We start from the raw sequence: 20,046 nt of genomic DNA, 5'->3' as shown, positions 1-20,046 counted from the left end.
CCATAAAAAGTTTCTCCCCAAATATTTTTTTTGTTTCCCAGTACATGTGTAATTAAAAACGACAAGTTGTCCTGCAAAAAAAACAAGCCTTCATACGGCTATGTCAATGGAAGATAAGTTATGGCTTTTGGGTGGCGGGGGGGGGGGGGGGGGGGGACAAATACAAAAAAAATTGTCCGTCCTTACGGGTTAATCCTACTTGGAAACTTGGACAAAAGATCGCTGCACTACTTATGCCAGTCAGTGTAAAACTGACATGCATATACATAATCGCAGACGTGGGAACCTTCTTTAGGCTCCGGCTGGCATAAAAACCTATTGGCGCCTGTGATCGCACCAATGGGGTAAAAGTAGTTAGACAGGAAGGGGGGGTTCCCTCTTAGATGCCAGTGGCTATTGACCACAGCATCTTAGGGCCTGAGAGGCTGGGGACTGGAGTTCTCCTATCCCAGTGTCAGACAGAATATACAGGCGACACCCGCGGTAGATTGTGCGGGCACAGCTCCTGTGCTGGCATCATACCCACGCCATACATTTATGACAAATATGGCAGATGGCGTTAAGGTGTTATCACATTAAGACAGCTTTAAAAATCTGTCAACCAAGATAGATACTCGTTAGAATGACCTCCAAGTGCAAGTGAACATTTAATGTAATCAGCAAAAAATAGAAGAGGCAGCGCTCCAAGGATCGTATCAAAGGAGAATAATGTAATCACCCACCAGTGCAATACGATGCAACGTTTCAGCTGCTCAAGGCAGCCTTTGTCAAGCTTGGAGTGCTGCCTCTTCTATTTTTTTGTCTACATTTAGGGATTTAGGAGTCGGATCCCTGGAGGCCTGCACCCGGTTACCCCGGAGATTTTGTTCTACTGTGCTGCCCATATTCTCCTTGGATAATGTAATGAGCAAATATTTCCCCCACAATGGTGGACTATTCCATCAGGCAGGTATTTAGTTTACTCTGTCCAGGATTCCATATTTAGGGCTCGTCCACACGCTACGGAATTGCGTTTTTTTCCAGCTGGAAAAACGCAGAATACAGTAGCACCGTAGTGAGTGCCATTTAACAAATCTCATCCAGATGATGTGTAAAAATTCAGAGCAGAAATTGACCTGCGGTGCGTATTTTTCATACTGCAGCAAGTGGCCAGAATTGCTGCGTTTTTCAGAGATGTCACCATCCCCCAACATGGTGAAAAAAACACAGCAAAATACACACCATTTTCTGCCGTAAAAACCACTGGAAATGGTGTGTTTCAGCCGCAGCGGAATTCCTGCGTTTTTCAATGGCATTGCTGCAGAAATTTCCCATTGTGTGCGGACAAGCCCTTATACGGTTTCGTTTTCGCATTTTCCAATATTTTTTATTTTAAAGCCACTCTAATGGGTTAAAACACTTGTCCAGTAAATGTGTGGTTATATCGAATACATTAACTACAATATATCAAGCAGAGCGGTCAGGACAAAGTTTTATTTAATAAAAGGTTCAATCTGTCTGGGTTCAACCACTGGTCTGCTTGGCTGCCAGTCTCTTGTCTCTCTCCTCAGCGATTGTTAGGCGGATACCCTTGCCACGTGGCAATGAAATCCAGGGCTTGTTACCCTATAAGAAGAAAAAGAAAATCTTGTTTAGAAAAACTGCAATTTGAAAAAAAATAAATACAAATAAATAAAGATGGCGTGCAAGGCATGAGTCACCAGAGTTTGCCTCTTTGGCGATCCTGGCGTAGAATTTCGCTATAATTTACAGCTTTAGTTAGTGGATGACTCCACATTTCCTTGTTAAAGATCTCCAGCGGAAACACAACTTTGTTGTTTCTCAACTCGCTGAGCTACGCGGCTTCCGTAACGGCCATTCACTACTATGGGAATCATGGAAACAGCATAGCGCAGCGAGCTATGCTTTTTCTGCAAATCATGGTCGGAAATCGCACACTTCAACTGCAACACAGCAGTAGAACGGGATTTAGGGGGTCCCGTTCTAGAGATAGGTGCGGGTCCCAGAGAGGAGACCCGCATTTATCTGACATCCGGTGGATATGTCAAATATCACTGATGGGAAAAATGCTTAAAATATTTTTTGGAAAACGTAATCTTTTTTTTCCCTTTTTTGGCCCACTAGATTTGTGCAAGCAATCCACAACGCAATATCGATGTCATCATCCTATTAAGCCCTGCCGAGGACCAACGTGACAGACCTGAGTGCGGTCTTTAACAGGTTCCCGACCGCTGGCCGTAAATATACGGCCAGCGGTCAGGGTCTCTAAAGTCCGGCGTATAGTATATATACGGCCGCACTTCAGAGACTGTGCACGCGCGATCGCGTGCACACAGCTCTATGCCCTGGCTGTTGCTAACAGCCATGGGCACTGGGCAGAATGTCAGGGGTCAATCTTTTGGCCCCTGAACATGTGATCGCTGTGACAACCAATCACAGCGATCACATGCATTTCTGCATAGAAAACAGTGTGCACGCGATCGCGTGCACACAGCCCTGTGCCCTCGCTGTTACCAACAGCTCTGGGCACTGGGCAGAGTATCAGGGACCAATCTGATGGTCCCTGATCATGTGGTCGCTGTGAAAACCTATCACAGCGACCACATTTGTTTTATTTTGACTTTTCTGGCAGTAAATCTCCTGCCTCTTTTCTTCTCCTCAAACATTGTTTCAGTTTGAGGAGAAGAAGAGACTCGAGAGAATTGCTGCCAGAAGATTACAGTGAAAAAAAATACAGTTACACTAAAACATTCTCTGTATAGATAGATTTCTATCTATCTATACAATCTATCTATCCATCTATCTTTTTTTCTATATATCTACCTTTCTATCTTTTATTCTATTAGAATAGGCAGGTAGGGAGTATATAATTATATATATATCCACATATATATAATATATATAGCAATAGCGGTTTATTTTTTTGTTAGCGGTAGTGTAGATATATATAGCAGTTAGTGTGTTTTATATAAAAAAAAAAAAAAAATTTGTTTAGTTAGTGTTCGTGTTAGTTACGTTATGGCGAGGAAGTTGTTTAGCGCCGAGGAGGCATACGCCATGCTGTGGTCTGAGTCGGAGACCGCATCAGAGATGGCGTCCGAGATGGAACCTGTTTTAGGTAGTGACGATGACAGCGTCACTTCAGGTTCATCTTCAGGGGACGTTGTCCCTGATGCAGTCGAAACTGCAAAACATGAAAGCGCAGGGCCAAGTAGCGCTGTAGCACGGGACAGCCTGGTCCCTCCAGTCCAGGCTCTTGTATGGGCACCTGCCCCATCTTTTGGGCCTAGAATCCACGGATTTACGGCCACTCCTGGCATAACCGTGGACAATACAAATTTTGTCCAAATGGATTACTTCCATTTATTTATAACGGACGACATCCTAAATCAGATTGTCCACGAAACAAATTTATATGCCACGCAATATATAAGGCAGAAACCTTCATCCACCCATGCCAGAGATTGGACGCCCACCAATTTGCAGGAATTAAAAATTTTTTTGGGGCTCACCCTAAATATGGGTATTGTCAAAAAGCCCTCCATTAGGTCTTACTGGTCAACAAGACCCGCCCAAGCCACCCCAGTATATTCTGCAGTAATGCCCAGGTCTCGTTATGAGACAATAATGAGGTTCCTCCACTTCAATGACAACGCACAGGCCCCCCCAAGTACCGATGCAAACCGGGATCGGTTGTTCAAAATAAGACCGCTAATAAATTCCCTCAATAATTTATTTCTGCAACTCTACACCCCTGAGCAGAATGTAAGTGTGGACGAATCCCTCCTCAACTTTCATGGCAGACTTAGCTTTCGCCAATATCTACCTTCCAAAAGGGCAAGATATGGCGTTAAGCTCTACAAATTGTGTGAAAGCGGGTCAGGATATACCAGCGCCTTCAGAATTTATGAAGGGCGGGACCGCACAATAAATGTTCCTGGATGCCCCCCTGATCTTTCCACCAGCAGTAAGATTGTGTGGGAGATAATGCAGCCTCTGCTTCACAAAGGGTACCACCTGTACTGTGATAATTTTTATTCTAGTGTGCCCCTGTTTAGGCATTTGCATGCTGCAAGGACTGGGGCATGTGGTACCATGCGCAAAAACAGAATTGGTTTTCCACAGCAATTAGTGGGGAAGCGCATGGTAAAGGGGGACTCCTGTGCTTATGCATCTGAAGAATTGCTGGCGGTCAAGTTCAGGGATCGCAAAGATGTGTATGTGCTAAGCACGATTCATACCGCAGGAACAGTGGCAGTGAGGGAAAGAGGGGCAACATCGGACAAGCACAAACCAGTGAGCGTGTCCGAATATAACAAGTACATGGGGGGGGGGGGTGGATTTAAGCGACCAGGTTTTACAGCCCTATTTAGTAAAACGCAAAACTAAAACCTGGTACAAAAAAGTGGCCATTTATTTGTTACAGGTGGCCATCCACAACTCATTTGTGCTCTATAAAAAAAACAGAGGCAGAGACACATACCTGGATTTCCAGGAGAAAATTATTGAAGGCCTCATTTTTGATGTTCAGGACACCCCAGAATGCCCCCAGTCTGAGGATGTCACGCGACTGACTGAAAGACACTTCATCAGTCGGATTCCCCCAACAGCAACCAGAAGCAACCCCCAGAAAAAGTGCCGCGTCTGCAGAAAAGACGGGCACCGCAAAGATTCCCGATATTTATGTCCCTCATGTCCCTCGCAACCAGGCCTGTGCATTGAGCCATGTTTTAAAAAATACCACACTGTTCTGAATTATTAGATTTTAGTTAATTTGTTGAAAATATATTTGCCCTACATTACGTTTTTATTTTTCCCCTGATTTTACTCCAAGGGTGAGGGAGGGAATGGGTGGGGGGTGGATGTCATGTTTGATGTTTTCTAAAGTTCATCTGCTGGAGAGCTCCATTTGCATTAACCTGAAATTTCTTATTGTAGAAAACCCCAAAAAATTAATTCCCATTATACCCCTAGATGAATATTTTGGGATTTCTGCTTCAAGAGCAGATATTTTGGACGTGTTATAGAAACTCTGTTGAGTTTTGTAAAACCAGCTTTGAAAAAAAGCGATTTGTGAAATAATCTTCTTCTATCCTCCGCCCTCCTACATCTCTATGTGATAAATAAGGCCACATATTTGGTATCCCCATGCACGGGAGAAGTGGCAGAATGTGAACGGAGATTAATTTTGACCGTGGTCTAAGCCGTGTGTGAAAAATGCTGGTATAAACTGACGCATTTGCTAAAAAATTGCTAATTTTATTTTGATCCATCTTATTCAAGAAACTTTCAGAAGAAAACTGGACTGTCTAAAAATATGATAAACCCCTTGAAGGAAACCTTGTGGGGTCTACTTGTGTGAATGAAGTCGTTTATGGGGTGTTTCTAATGTTTCAGCAGCATTAGGCCCCCCAGAAAACAGTATGCTGCTATAAAATCAAATGCAAAATTCCTGGACCGAAAAGGCCAAAAAGACTCCTTTTATGCCAAGCCCTGGCACATGCCCGCACAGTGAATAAAGCACACATATTTGGTATCCCCATGCACGGGAGAAGTGGAAGAATGTGAAAGGAGATGAATTTTGGCCGTGGTTCATACCGTGTGTGAAAAATGCTGGCATAAACCGACGCAATTGTTAAATTCTTGCATTTTTTTCCAATTTTGCCCACTTTAGTGAAAAAAAAAAATGATATATACTGACAAATGCCACTAAAACAAAGCCCTATCTGTCCTTTAAAAAGAGTGTAAAATTCAAAGATGAACTTTATTCACCTGCTGAGTTATAGTCATCTAAAGAAGCGCATAGCAAAATTGTGAAATTTGCTCTGGTCATTTAGCTGTAAAACAGCCTAGTCCTTAACCGGTTAAAAAAAAAAAAAATGGGTATTGGGAGAAAACACTGAAGCAAAAGGTGTTGACCAGTTCACAATTTAAATTACACATTTTATCGTTTTAATATAAAAAGGAGGAAACGAATCTCACTGCTTATAAGCAACTTACTTTGCCAATGACGAAAATGTTGGCCAGCCTGGTGGCAAAGCTGTTTCCATTGGCATCCTTGACATGAACCACATCAAAAGAACCTGGGTGCCTCTCCCGGTTGGTGATGATACCAATTCGGCCCAAGTTAGCACCTCCAGTTACCATGCAGAGGTTACCTGCAAAACAAGAGATTCAATTTAAAAATAAAAGCAGGACAACACATAGTGTGACAAATGGCTACCGAACTTGTCTGAATAACGTTGAGTGCGCGGAATGGCAAACTTTTCAAGCATATGCCGAAAACACATGCCATGCATTGGCACCATAGAAACCTACAGATCCTATATGTATACAAATATAGTACTCCAATGCATTGCCAGTTTGTGGTTTTAACCCCTTAATGACCGGGCCATTTTGCACGTTAATGACCAAGGATTATTTTTTGTTTTTTCACGGTCGCATTCCAAGAGTCGTAACTTTTTTTTTATTCCGTCGACATCGCCGTATAAGGGCTTGTTTTTTGCGGGACGAGTTGTATTTTGTAATTGTACCATTTTTAGATGCTTATAACATATTGATTAACTTTTATTAACTTTATTTTAGGAGAGAATTGAAAATAAGCAGCTATTCCAGCATTAATTTTCACGTCATAAATTTACGCCGTTTACTATGCAGCGTAAATAACATGTTCACTTTATTCTATGGGTCGGCACGATTACGGGGATACCAAATATGTAAAGGTTTTATATGTTTTTCCTACGTTTGCAAAATAAAAACCCTTTTAGAAAAAAATTACTTGTTTTTGCATCGCCGCATTCCAAGAGCCGTAACTTTTATATTTTTCCGTCGATGTGGCCGTATGGGGGCTTGATTTTTGCGGGACAATGTGTAGTTTTCATTAGTATTATTTTGGGGTACATGGGACTTATAGATTAACTTTTATTTTATTTTTTATGGGGGGAATGGGAGAAAAGAGAATTTTGCCGTTGTTTTTTGCGTTTTCTTTGGACACCGTTCATCCGGCGGTTTAATTAATGTGTTCATTTTATTGGTCAAGTTGTTACGATCGCAGGGATACCATATATGTGTATGTGTGATTTGTTTTGACACTTTTACTAAATAAAACCACTTTTTGGGCCAAAAAAGTAGTTTTATTTGACTTTGACTGTAATTTTTTTTATTTTTCTTTTTCACAAACTTTATTTAACAGATTGTCATTTTTTTTTTAAGTCCCATCAGGACACTTCACTATTAGATCTGTTGATCGCATATATAATGCTTTGGTATACTCAGTATACCAAAGCATTATTGCCTGTCAGTGTAAAACTGACAGGCAACCTATTAGGTCATGCCTCCGGCATCGCCTAACAGGCAGATGCTGAAGACAGACCTGGGGGTCTTTGTTAGACCCCCGGCTGTCATGGAAACCCGACGGCGACCCGCGATTTGTTTGCGGGGGCGCCGATCGGGTGACAGAGGGAGCTCCCTCCCTCTGTCAAACACATTAAATGCCGCTGTCACTATTGACAGCGGCATTTAATGGGTTAAACTGCCGGAATCGGAGCGCGCTTCGATTCCGGCAGTTGCAGCAGGAGCCAGGCTGTGTATAACAGCCGTGCTCCTGCCGCTAATCGCGTGGGTACAGTGACAGTACCCGCGCGATCACAGGACGGATATATCCGTCCTCTTGCGCGAACTAGCAGCTGCTGAGGACGGATATATCCGTCCTTCGGCGTTAAGGAGTTAAGTTGTCTTATGGTGTGAACAAGGCCTTAAAATCTTTACACCAAACAAGGTTCTGTTCCCACTAAAGTTACAAGCTTTTACCAAGAGCTTAAAGAGAACCTTTCACCTGCCCATACACGAGCAGCAAGTAATGGGCAGGACTTCACAAACACTGTCTCACTTGAAATTATTTTTCTAACTCCCTCCATTATTTACATATCAGTGCCGTTATATTTGGCACCCGATATGTAAATGAGCCTCTGGACTGTCCAATCAGCTACGGACAGGGTCAGGGCGGCTTGCGCTGTGTTCCCTCCTGTGAGAACACACACAGACCGGGAGAGCGCTCTCTGCAGAACCACCAGTCTACTGCATGTGCTCGCGGGAGGGAACACAGTGCAAGCCGCCCTGACACTGCCGGTAGCTGACTTGACAGTGTCAGAGCAAAGACATCACGCCCCCTTGCCATTTAGATAGAAACGCCCCATTGACAGTTCAGGGGCTTATTTACATATTGGGCACCAAATATAACGGCACCGATATGTAAATAACAGAGGTAGTTAGAAAAATTATTTCAAGCGAGACTGTATGTGAAGCCCTGTCTATTACATGCTGCACATGTATGGGCAGGTCAAAGGTTCTCTAAGGCTGGCGGCCATGCAGCTTAAACACTGCGAAATTCCCGCAACAGAATTCTGTGCGGAAATTCCGCAGCATTTACAACAGCAGTAAAGTGGATGAGATTTAGAAACTCATGCCCACGCTGCGGTAAGAAAAAAAAAAACACAAAAAAACAAAACAGCATAAACGTTAAGTGACATGCGGTGCAGAATTTGAATTCAATGGGGGATGCAAAGCCCGCAACAAAAAGCCAAGTGTTGCGACTTTCCGGCGGAATCGCATCGATTTCGATGCAAAGATCGCAACTCAAGAAAATAAATAAAAATGAATAGCTTACCGGAGAGCATTCTGGCCTCCTGAGACGTTTCATCCCGTGACTGCTGCAGCCAATCACAGGTTGCAGCGTCATCTTGGAAGGCCAGACTACGCGCAGAAAAGAGGGAGAGGGTAAGTATGGTGTTTTGTTTTTTACCACAGCGCTGCATTCAGCAGCAGAGATTCTGTTCGACAAACCACACCACAATGTGGTGCGGTTTTTCGGACTGAAGGTGCTGTGGCTTCCAGGTCAGATACGCTGCGGTTTTTACACAGCGTATCCGACCTTTGGGAACCCTGCCTAATGGGATATTATGACCAGACATTTACGGCAGCTTCATGGTCTGTCAGTCCACTTGGGCCAAAAATAGTGTTAACGCAGTGACAAAGACCAGAGCACATTTTGCATGAACTCTGCAAAAAAAATAAAAAGTGCAGTTTAAAGGGAGTTTGTCACGAGATGTCCGTATTGAACTGCCAACAGGCTATTCTAGATTCGGCTATAGAATGTGTATGTATACTGTATATATTTTGTTTAATTGATGACCTGACATCTTGTTGCAATGGTTTTATCGCTATATTGCTTGTACATCTTGACGGTAGCCAAGTAATCAATTTTTACATATAAATTTTGATGTTAGGCCATAATATTGAGAGTGGGTGATGGCAGATTGGTTTGATCATCCATTTGAATGACAGGGCTTACCTGGAATATTGACTCCCCCTTTTTTCTATGTTCAAATTACAGGTGACTGGTGCCGTGCTGGGGGTGCTCGGAGTACTGGCGGACATCTAGCGTGGGCAGTTTTGCTCGCATTGATGGACGACTGTGATGAAGATGGTATGGGGCAAGGTGGGCACCGTTTGTAGTTGCCTCATTGGGTTCAGTATTTGAACCCCAGGCGGGACTAGAAGCATGACCTCCCGACGGGTGCGAAACGCACGTTGGGGTGTTTCCTCAGGTGTATTACAATTCCATCATGTCGACCACAGGTATTTAACTATATTAGCTTTTGCACTTTCTGCATTTTTTCCTGACTACCTGTGGTCTTACCAGTGGGATTCTGATCCTGGATAATTTTTCCTTGGTGGATGTCTGTTGATATAATACTATTGATCTATAAACCACGCATCTGGGTCATTGTGGTTTTTTTTCACCTGATGCGGTTTTTAATATTGTTTTGTACAATTTTTTGTAATAGTGGAATGGGGGGGGGGGGGGGGGGGCTTGGGACTATGGACTATTAAAGTGCAGCTAAACGTTTGACAAACTTCTGACATGTCATCATAAGTTTGGATTGGTGGGGTCCGAGCACTGAGACCCTGCACCAATCGCTAGAACAAAGCAGCTGAAGCATTCGTGCGAGCTCTCAACCGCTACGTGTCTGTTCGGACTCAATAGAAAGTCTATGAGCGCATTCTCCAATACATCGGCTTTCCGGAAAAAGCCGAACAGGCACGAAGCGGCTGAGTGCTCACACTAGCGCTTCGTTCTAGTGATTGGTGGGGGCCTCAGTGCTCGTACCCCCACCAATCCAAACCTCTGACATGTCACTATGATGTCAGAAGTTTGTCAAACGTTTAGCTGCACTTTAATGATTTACAAATACTATTTTGAAATATTTGTTTTATATTGGGCTAAAGACATCATTGGTTTTGTGTACAGACATTATGTCTCGTGTTTTGACTATGGTTTATAATATATTATAGATTAGGCTCACCTGATTCTAACATGTATTAAGTCTTTCCCCAGAGTGCAGTCTTTGAAAAGAAAAGGCTTTTATTACATTTATGCAAGTGAGCATTTTGGAGCAACGAGGACCTCACCGTTGCTCCAAAATGCTCTCTCGTCATTCCCCAAGCAGCATACAGATAGAGTTCATGCCTGGCCCCGTATGGTAGTGAACGCATCTACAGGCTAATCGGCGCATACACAGTAATGCCAATTAGAACGGTGACTTACAGGTTGCACTGTGCATGCTCCGTATCCTAATCGGTGCATGCGCAGTGTAATCTTTATGCTCATTGATCTAATCGGCACTACTGTGCATGCGCCGATTAGGATGTAGGGACGTGCGTGCACTACGGGGCCAGGCGTGAACTCGCCTAATACGCTGCCTGGTTCCTGTCAAATGAAGCAGGGAGGATGAGGAGTTGAACTGGGGAATGCCGATAAAGCATTTTGGAGCAATGGTGATGCCCTCGTTGCTCCAAAATGCTCATTTGCTTATTTCTTTTCTCTGGGGAAAGAAATAGCCTGTTGGTAGTTCAATACGGACATCTGGTGACGGACTCCCTTTAAAGCTCCAGGTAAAAGCAGACACTTAGAGGGAGCAGAAGCTTTTAATTAACCAAGTTACACACTGGACAACTGCTGCATCTTAAATCTAAGGGATTCCCTTTAAGGCCCTGTTCACAGAGTTTTTCGACGCGGAAACCGCGCCGCAAAACTCCTCAAAAACCGCCCGAAAATGCCTCCCATTGATTTCAATGGGAGTTGGACGAGTTTTTTCAGCGCGAGTAAAAAAAACGCGTTGCGGTAAAAAGAAGCGTCATGACCCATCTTGAGGCGGTTTCCGCTTCCAAAACCCCATTTCAGTCAGAAAGAGGAAAAAAAAAACGCCTCGAGTGTTTTGACGAGTTTTTGTCAAACCACTGTGCAAAAAACGTCTGGAGCAGATTTTGCAGGAGGAATTTTCCTCCTGCAAAAACTCAGTGTGAACACAGCCTAAGGTTTATAGTGAAGGTTTAAGTTGTCAGTGCCACATACTTACCAGTATCAAACTTGATGAACTCTGTAATCTTGCCAGTTTCCAGGTCAATCTGAACAGTGTCATTAACCTTAATGAGGGGGTCAGGATAACGGATGGTGCGGGCATCGTGGGTCACCAAGTGAGGGATTCCTTTTGTTCCCACCCAGGTCTTCCTCACCTTGCACAGCTTGTACTGAAGGTGGTAAGGGACAGTTAATATTCATCTGTTGGTATAGACTGCTCATACACGGACATGAATATTGAAGAAGTGTAATGCCAACCTGAACTACTGGCCAACATGTAGGCATAACTATTGTGCTTCTATCATACTATGCTTATTAGCCATTTTTATTTGGTGAAGGCCATGTTTGCACACAGCAGAGAATACAGAACAGGGAAACAAAATTGATAGAATAGAGCATGCTGTGAATTTTGTAATTTGCCGATCCCATTCACTTGCTTTGTACAAAGTCTACAGATGTGGAAGTTGTGTATTTGTATTCACTTCTCACACCAACAAAATTCACAACAAATATGTTCACAAAACCCGGGACTGCAATACCCATAGCTATACCTTTGCCTCTTCAGCTGTGATCCTGTGCACTGCAAATCTACCCTTGGTGTCATATACCAGACGGAAGTGCTCACCAGTTTTGTCAATGCTGATGACATCTGTAAAACAAGAGAGGTGGATGGCTTTGTGGTTAAAGGGACTCTGTCACCACATTAGAAATGCCCTATCTCCTACATAAGGAGAGGGGCGCTATAATGTAGGTGACAGTAGTGCTCAATGGACAACAGGGCGTGTTTTACTATTGACCAAGTGGTTGTTGTACAGAGGAGTGTATGATGCTGACCAATCAGCGTCATGCACTCCTCTCCATTCATTACCTCAGCACATAGGGATCCTTTTAGATCACTATGTGCTGTCTTATACTAACACATTGATACTGAAGTGTTTAGACAGTGAATAGACATTCCACGGAATATCTATTCACAATCTCTGCACTTACTGCGTTACTGTTTCTGTGGTAGTTACAGCAGAGCAAGCGTAACCTCGCGAGATTACGCGGTAAATGACAGGTTACAAAGAGATTACGCTTGCTCTGCTGTAACTACAACAGTAACGAAGTGCAGGGATTGTGAATAGACACCCCGTCCTGGCTGGAAGGAATGTCTATTCACTGTCTAAACACTTCAGTGTCGTTAATGTGTTAGTATAAGACAGCGCATAGTGATCTAAAAGGATCCCTATGTGCTGAGGAAATGAATGGAGAGGAGTGCATGACGCCGATTGGTCAGCGTCATACACTCCTCTGTACAACGCCCACTTGGTCAATAGTAAAATACGCCCAGTTGTCCATTGAGCAACTCATTAGCATAAAGCTAAAATCGCTAATAACGTGGTGAAAATAGATAGTTTTTTTTAAAATAAAAAGCATTACTGTCATCTACATTATAGCGCCCATCTCCTTATGTAGGAGATAGGCCACTTATAATGTGGTGACAGAGTCTCTAAGAGTACGCTTAAAAGGGGTAGTCCCACTATAACAATCACCTTTCCGTGGGATAGGTTATTAAAGGTTTGTTTACTAGGAACCCCACCAAATCACAAAAACAGGGGCACCGGGTCCCCTGTCTGAATAGAGCAGCGGAGACAGCCAACCGCTGTTATCTGCCATCTCCATCAGTTCCATAAGGAATGAATGGAACAGCAGCGGGTATGCTTGACAGTCGCTTCGTTCAAACAGGGGACTTGGGACGCCTGTTCTTGTGATCAGTGGGGGTCCCAGTGTTAAAAAACGTATCCCCTATCCCACAGGGGTGATAAGTTGTTACGGTGGGACAACCCCTTAAAAACGTGTTACTCAGTTCCCATGTTATAGCACCCTATATGAAGCTTCAATGAATCAATAGAAGGCAAAGAAGCTGGTAGATATACTTAGTCATCAAGACACATTTAAAAACTTTTGACATTTCATAGATACATTCAAGTCCCCACTAATTGCTTGAGTAAAAAAGGGGCACAACTGCTTTACTGCTGTCAACCTTCCTTCGCAGCACGCACAAAGATGATGATGATGGGTCATACAGACTTTTGCCTCTCCGCAAGCTCCCAAACAAAGGCAAGAGGATACAAAGTGGACAGTGCTATATGGGGTGCGTGTGCCCCTCTCGTTATAGTTACCAGACCAACCAAAACTTCTAACATGCCAGACCCATGTTTAAGAGACAGGCACGCATTTAAGGCATTTGTATAAATGAACACTTCCCATTCTCAGATCAAAGCCACATTATTCAGGTCATGAATGGCCTATCCTCCATCTATTGCCTGGTCTTCTGAGAATTACTTTGAAAACTAAAAAGGAGCATTTCGGAATTACTCACCCCCATAGCAAAATTGTAAGAGATTCCACAGTATGACTTGAATGTGAAGGCAATTGGAACTACTTTCATAAGACGGGATGGAGGGAACAGCGCTGCAAGCCATTAGGCCCCATGCACACGACAGCAAAAAAACCTCAGTTTTTGCGGTCCGCAAAAACGGAGCCATTCACTTTCATTGAACACTGACACCTTTCCATAGCACTACGGAAGGGTGTCAGTGCCGTGGAAATGTTCCGGGAATTATGGAACGTGTCCGTTCTTTCGCATTTTGCGGGCCGTGCTCCCATACTTTGTATGGGAGCACGGCCCGAAAATGCGGATGTCAGTCAGTGGCCGGCCGTGCCCGCAAGCGCGGGCTGGGATTGCGGGCACGGTCGTGTGCATGGGGCCTGAGTCACCTGCGATTGTGGGACACATGCAGAGAACTAGGTAGAAGCGCTGATCCTCTGCAGATCAATGGAGCTGTAAGGTGCATCAGGTTAGACCCGTGAAAGGGACATCAAAACCATGAAAATTCACTTTGACAAGACTTGATGCCAATCACTCCCTTCAAGCAAATGTATTTATTTATTTTTTATTAAAAAAGGCAATTTGTTTGGGCTCAAATTGAAGACCATTCCGATTCGAACCGCATCGCTAGTGTCGTACATTATTGTCCCCTCACCTATACGCAAAACATAACGCCATGCCAAATTGCCACAGCAGTTAGTTGCTGACCGCAGCAGTGACGTTCCCTCCATAGTGACATGACTATTTTAAAGCGTCAGCTCAAACATCATTGTAGTCTATATAAGAGTATGAATGGGGTGACCATTCCTCCTCCAAACTTCATTACATGACTGGTATGAATTTGTCATTAGTGTTCTCCTATAGAACCGATCACAAGTCAGCGTCTAGCACGAATGTAAGAAAACACAAAACCCAAATCAAGCAGCAGCAGCGTAGAAAATACTTCCAAAGCCAGTACAAAGTATAAGTTGGGATATTAATAACCATCACTCACCCATGAATCCAGCCGGGTACGTAATGTCTGTGCGGACTTTGCCGTCAATCTTAATGAAGCGCTGCATACAGATCTTCTTTACCTCATCTCCGGTCAGAGCGTACTTCAGCCTGTTCCTCAGAAAGATGATGAGGGGCAAACACTCCCTGAGCTTGTGGGGGCCAGTGGATGGACGTGGGGCCTGTAGGTCAATGGTTTATACAATTACTAACATCTTTAAAACATACACAGAACTTGCAGAAAAGTTTAAACGACTTCAAAGATTCTTACCAGAAGTGAACAGAACTTTACGTAGCTCTACAGCCTACCGGAACTCTTATTAGAGCAATAATCAAAGGTTTAGAAGAATTGTATGACCTTATATCCAGTATAGATCTATACCATAATCACACTAAACATGACAAATACTCACAAATACACCCGTCAGCTTATCCAGCATCCAGTGCTTGGGCGCCGCCACGCGCTTCAAATGCTTCTTGGGTCCGCGAGCCTTTAGTAATAAAAGGAAGGAAATCAAATCACAGGTTATGAAACATACACAACTTTACCCTGTGACCACCAGGCAGCAGCCATTGCCCTCCTTTATAGTCACATTGCTATATAGTTATCCACAGGGGTCAGCACTAGATTGGATGATCCCCGGGAGCTCCTCATAACGGATAATGGAAAAGCTACAGACAATATCTAGTCACGTGAGAACCATGAAGCCCCCCCTAAGTACACATGGGATCTTCCACATAATGTAACACGGACTGACGACTTCCTCCTTCATTACCAGGGTCCCCGATAACAGGCGCCTAGTGACCGGTGCAGCGACGTCATTACAGGGTACTGGAGCGCTCACTAGCCGCACTACATGCCACAGACCGGACAAGGCTATGATACGCTGCTAAGTCTCCGGGAGCAATGGCGGCCCGGGCTCACCGTGTCAAGCCCTCTAAGTTTTAATGCTTTAGTTAACAAAACAGGTGCCAATGAAGGAGGTGGACAGATGTGTACGGCCTCTACAGCATTACCATGAGGGAAACGGTGCCGAGAACGAGGGGAGGACAGAGGATGGGGTCGGATAGAGTTTCTGAGATAATCGAGAATAAGTCTCACCATGGCTGCGTCTGCAATGGAAAGGACCTCCTTCTTCCGGGGGCGGCGGGATAAACTTGTGCCACAGACAGCAAGCGAGCAAGGACAATACTTCCGTGTATTCTACTCAGCGTAGGGACCTCTGCTGGAATGGAGTGGTACTGCAATTTATGTTTCCGGTTCATGTTACAGCGATCTGCCTCCCGTGGAATGATTTGGGGTATCTAAGAGGATGCATTGAAATCGTTAATTACCGAAAAACCGCGCCATTTTGTGGTAATAAACCGCGATTTGACCGCACCGCACTAAAAATTGTATTTAAAAAAAACCTTAAGAAAACCTGATCAAATCTGCACGTGTGAATACAGCCTAGGGTATAGGCTGTATTCACACGTGCAGATTTGATCACGTTTTATTAAGGTTTTTTTTCAATACAATTTTTAAAGCCAACACCAGAAGTGTATTCAAACAAGAGGAGAAGGGTTCAGTATATGTCCTTTATACTTTCTCTCCCTTTATGATCCACACCTGGTTTTGGTTTAAATAAACCTGATCAAAACCAAATCCTACATGTGTAAATAACACCCTAAAATCCTGCACTCATGGATTCTTATACAGGCAGTTTTTGTTAGGAATTATTGTAACATGTAATATTAACACAGTTTGGTCCCTGGTATCTAAGAGTGGGGGCAGTATATGTCTGCTGTATGTACATACTGTACTGTTGGTATACAATGCAAAGATTGAATTCCGTGAGGGATTTGCTGCGGCCAAATATGGCACTAATGCTTCTAGGGATTTCTATGCTGCCTCGCGGAGGAACCATATGGCGGCACAAAGGTGGCTATGGGTCCGTGTGTGCGCAGAAGGGGCAGAACATATTATTAAAGGAGTAACATGCAGTGCAACTTTTAACCCCTTCCCTCTTTGGCCACTTTTGACCTTCCAGACAGAGCCTCATTTTTCACGTCTGACATGTTTCACTTTATGTGGTAATAACTTCGGAATGCTTTCACCTATCCAAGCGATTCTGAGATTGTTTTCTCGTGACACATTGGACTTTATGTTACTGGCAAAATTTGCTCGATACATTCAGTATTTAATTGTGTAAAACGCCAAAATTTTGCAAAAGATTGCAAAAATTAGCATTTTTCTAAATTTTTATGTATCTGCTTGTAAGACAGGCACTTATACCACACATAATAGTCACAAATTAACATCCCCCATATGTCTACTTTAGATTGGCCTAGTTTTCGGAACATCCTTTTATTTTTCTATGACGTCACAAGGCTTAGAACTTTAGCAGAAATTTCTCACATTTTCAAGAACATTTCAAAAGGCTATTTTTACAGGGACGAGTTCAGTTGTGAAGTGGCTTTTAGGGCCTTATATATTAGAAACCGCCAATAAGTCACCCCATTTTAAAAACTTCACCCCTCAAAGTATTCAAAACAGCATTTAGAAAATGTCTTAACCCTTTAGACGTTTCACAGGAATTAAACCAAAGAAGAGGTGAAATTGACAAACTTCATCTTCATTTTTATTTGCAGAAATTCATTTTTAATAAATTTTTTTTTTTTTTGTAACACAGACTTTTACCAGAGAAACACAACTCCATATTTATTGCCCAGGTTCTGCACTTTTAGGAAATATCCCACATGTGGCCCTAGTGCGGTAATGGACTGAAGCACCGGCCTCCGAAGCAAAGGAGCCCCTACAGGATTTTGGGCCTCCTTTTTATTAGAGTATGTTCACACAGTTAACAAAATAGGGCTGAAAATAAGGAGCTGTTTTCAAGGGAAAACCGCTACTGATTTTCAGCTGTTTTTTTAATCATACTAGCATTTTTTGGAGCGTTCTTTACGGCCGATTTTGGAGCTGTTTTTCTATTGCGTCCATGAAAAACGGCTGACATGCACTTCTTTATACGGGGTGTCTTTTTATGCACAGTTTTTTTGAAAATGAGGCGTAAAATAACGCCACGTCGGAACAGAACGCTGTATTTCCCATTGAAATCAATGAGCAGATGTTTGTAGGCGTTCTGCTTCTGACTTGTCAGCCGTTTTTTGGGATGTTTACGGCCCAAAAAACGGCTGAAAATAGCCCGTGTGAACATACCCTGCAAATATATTTTACCGTGTCAGGTTTGAAAGGCTCTTGCGGTGCCAAAACAGTGGAAATCCCACAAAAGTGACCCCATTTTGGAAACTACACCCCTTGAGGAAATTATCTATGGCTATAGTGAGCATTTTTACCCCACAGGTTCTTTGCAGAAATTATGGAAAGTAGGCTCTGAAACTGAAAATCTAAATTTTTTGTAGGTTTAGCTAATTTTTTCTAATTTCTACAAGGACTAAAGGAGAGAAACCACCACAGCATTTGTAAAGCAATTTCTCCCGAGTAAAACAATACCCCACATGTGGTAATAAACGGCTGTTTGGACAAACGGCGGGGCTTAGAAGTGAAAGAGCGCCATTTGGCTTTTGGAGATCATATTTAGCAGGAATGGTTTGCGGAGGCCATGTCACATTTGCAAAGCCCCTGAGGGGACAAAACAATGAAAACGCCCAAAAAGTTACTCCATTTAGGAAACTACACCCTTGAGGAAATTATCTAGGGGTGTAGTGAGCATTTTGACCCCACAGGTGTTTCATAGATTTTATTAGAATTGGGCGTGAAAATATAAAAAAATACTTTTTCTTTAATAAGATGTCGATTTAGCTAAAATTTTTTCATTTTCTCAACACATAAAGGAAAAAAAGAACCACAACATTTGTAAAGCAACTTCTCCGGAGTACGGAAATACCCCATATGTGGTCATAAACTGTTGTTTGTGCACACGGCAAGTATCAGAAGGGAAGGAGCATCATTTGGATTTTAGAGCACAGATTTTGCTGGATTGGTTTCTTGACACCACGTCGCATTTGCAAAGCCCCTAAGGTACCAGTACAGTGGAGGCTGCCAAAAAAATACTCAATTTACAAAACTACACCCCTTGAGGAATTCATCTAGGGGTGTAGTAAGTTTCATAGATTTTATTAGAATTGGACAGTGAAAATACTAAAAAATCATTTTTCTTCAATAAGACGTAGATTTAGCTCAAAATTTTTCATTTTCTTAACAAATAAAGGAAAAAAAGAACCCCAACATTTGTAAACAACTTCTCTGGAGTATGTAAATACCCCATATTGAGTATTTCTGGTGTTTCAGTTTATAATGTGGGGGTATATGTTTATAATGTGGGCAGAGTACATCAGGGACATAGTCAGGTGGTATAATAATGGGTTAAAAAAAACAATATATTGTCATAAACTGCTGTTTGGGCACACAGCAAGTATCAGAAGAGAAGGAGCGCCATTTGGCTTTTGGAGCACAGATTTTGCTGGATTGGTTTCTTGGCACTATGTCGCTTTTACAAAGCCCCTAAGGTAAAAGTACAGTGGAGACTACCAAAAAAAGACTCCAATTTAGGAAACTACACCACTTGAGGAATACATCTAGTGGGGTTGTTAGCATTTTGACCCCACAGGTTCTTCATAGATTTTATTAGAATTGGGCAGTGAAAATAAAAAAAATAAAAATGTTTTTCTTCAATAAGAAGTAGCTTTAGCGCAAAATTTCTCAACAAATAATGGAAAAAAGGAACCCCAAAATGTGTAAAGCAATTTCTTCCGCGTACGGCAATACCCCATTTGTGGTCATAAACTGCTGTTTGGGCACACGGCAGGGCTCAGAAGGGAATGAGCGCCATTTTGCTTTTGAAGTGCAGATTTTACTGAATTGGTTTCTGGTCGCTATGTCGCAATTACAAAGCCCCTGTGGGACCAAAACAGTGGAAACCTCCAAGAAGTGACCCCATTTTGGAAAATACACCCCTCAGGGTATTCACCTAGAGGAGTAGTGAGCATGTTAACCCCGCAGGTGTTTTTGCAGAAATTACTGTGCACTTGTTGTTGCAGAGTGAAAATGGGAGTTTTTTCCATAGATATGCCAATATGTGGTGCCCAGCTTGTGCCACCATAACAAGACAGCTCTCTAATTATTATGCTGTGTTTCCCGGTTTTAGAATCACCCTACATGGGGCACTAATCTTTTGCCTGGACATTCGACCAGGCTCAGGAGTGAAAGAGTACCATGCGAAATTGAGGCCTAATTTGGCAACTTAGAAAGTATTGGTTC

General features: G+C 43.0%; 1 protein-coding gene across 2 annotated transcripts; it reads right to left on the bottom strand.

Annotated features, from left to right (window-relative positions):
- Window positions 1–1,458: 1,458 nt before the first annotated feature.
- RPS4X (ribosomal protein S4 X-linked) lies at window positions 1,459–15,955 on the bottom strand. Of its 2 annotated transcripts, none has more exons than XM_075835614.1 (7): window positions 15,889–15,955; window positions 15,200–15,277; window positions 14,788–14,968; window positions 11,971–12,068; window positions 11,418–11,589; window positions 6,001–6,158; window positions 1,459–1,605 (listed from the first exon to the last, which is right to left on the bottom strand). In XM_075835614.1, exons 1-7 carry the CDS (start codon window positions 15,889–15,891, stop codon window positions 1,504–1,506), a joined length of 792 nt encoding a protein of 263 aa, XP_075691729.1. In that variant the 5' UTR covers window positions 15,892–15,955; the 3' UTR covers window positions 1,459–1,503. The 2 variants fall into 2 exon arrangements, with proteins under 2 accessions (XP_075691729.1, XP_075691730.1); XM_075835615.1 differs by lacking the exon at window positions 15,889–15,955 and adding an exon at window positions 15,804–15,881.
- Window positions 15,956–20,046: the final 4,091 nt, after the last annotated feature.

The sequence above is a fragment of the Rhinoderma darwinii genome, chromosome 8 (genome assembly GCF_050947455.1).
Source record: "Rhinoderma darwinii isolate aRhiDar2 chromosome 8, aRhiDar2.hap1, whole genome shotgun sequence".
NCBI classification, from domain to species: Eukaryota; Metazoa; Chordata; class Amphibia; order Anura; family Rhinodermatidae; genus Rhinoderma; species Rhinoderma darwinii.
This window is presented reverse-complemented; position numbering and strand designations above follow the sequence as displayed.

What these genes read in the sequence shown, in the direction of transcription:
- RPS4X (XM_075835614.1), bottom strand. An exon ending in GTACCCGGCTGGATTCATGG is followed by an intron (nt 12,069 to 14,787) that starts GTGAGTGATGGT and finishes CTTGTTTTACAG; the next exon opens with ATGTCATCAGCATTGACAAA. An exon ending in ACATTTTCGTCATTGGCAAA is followed by an intron (nt 1,606 to 6,000) that starts GTAAGTTGCTTA and finishes TTCTTCTTATAG; the next exon opens with GGTAACAAGCCCTGGATTTC.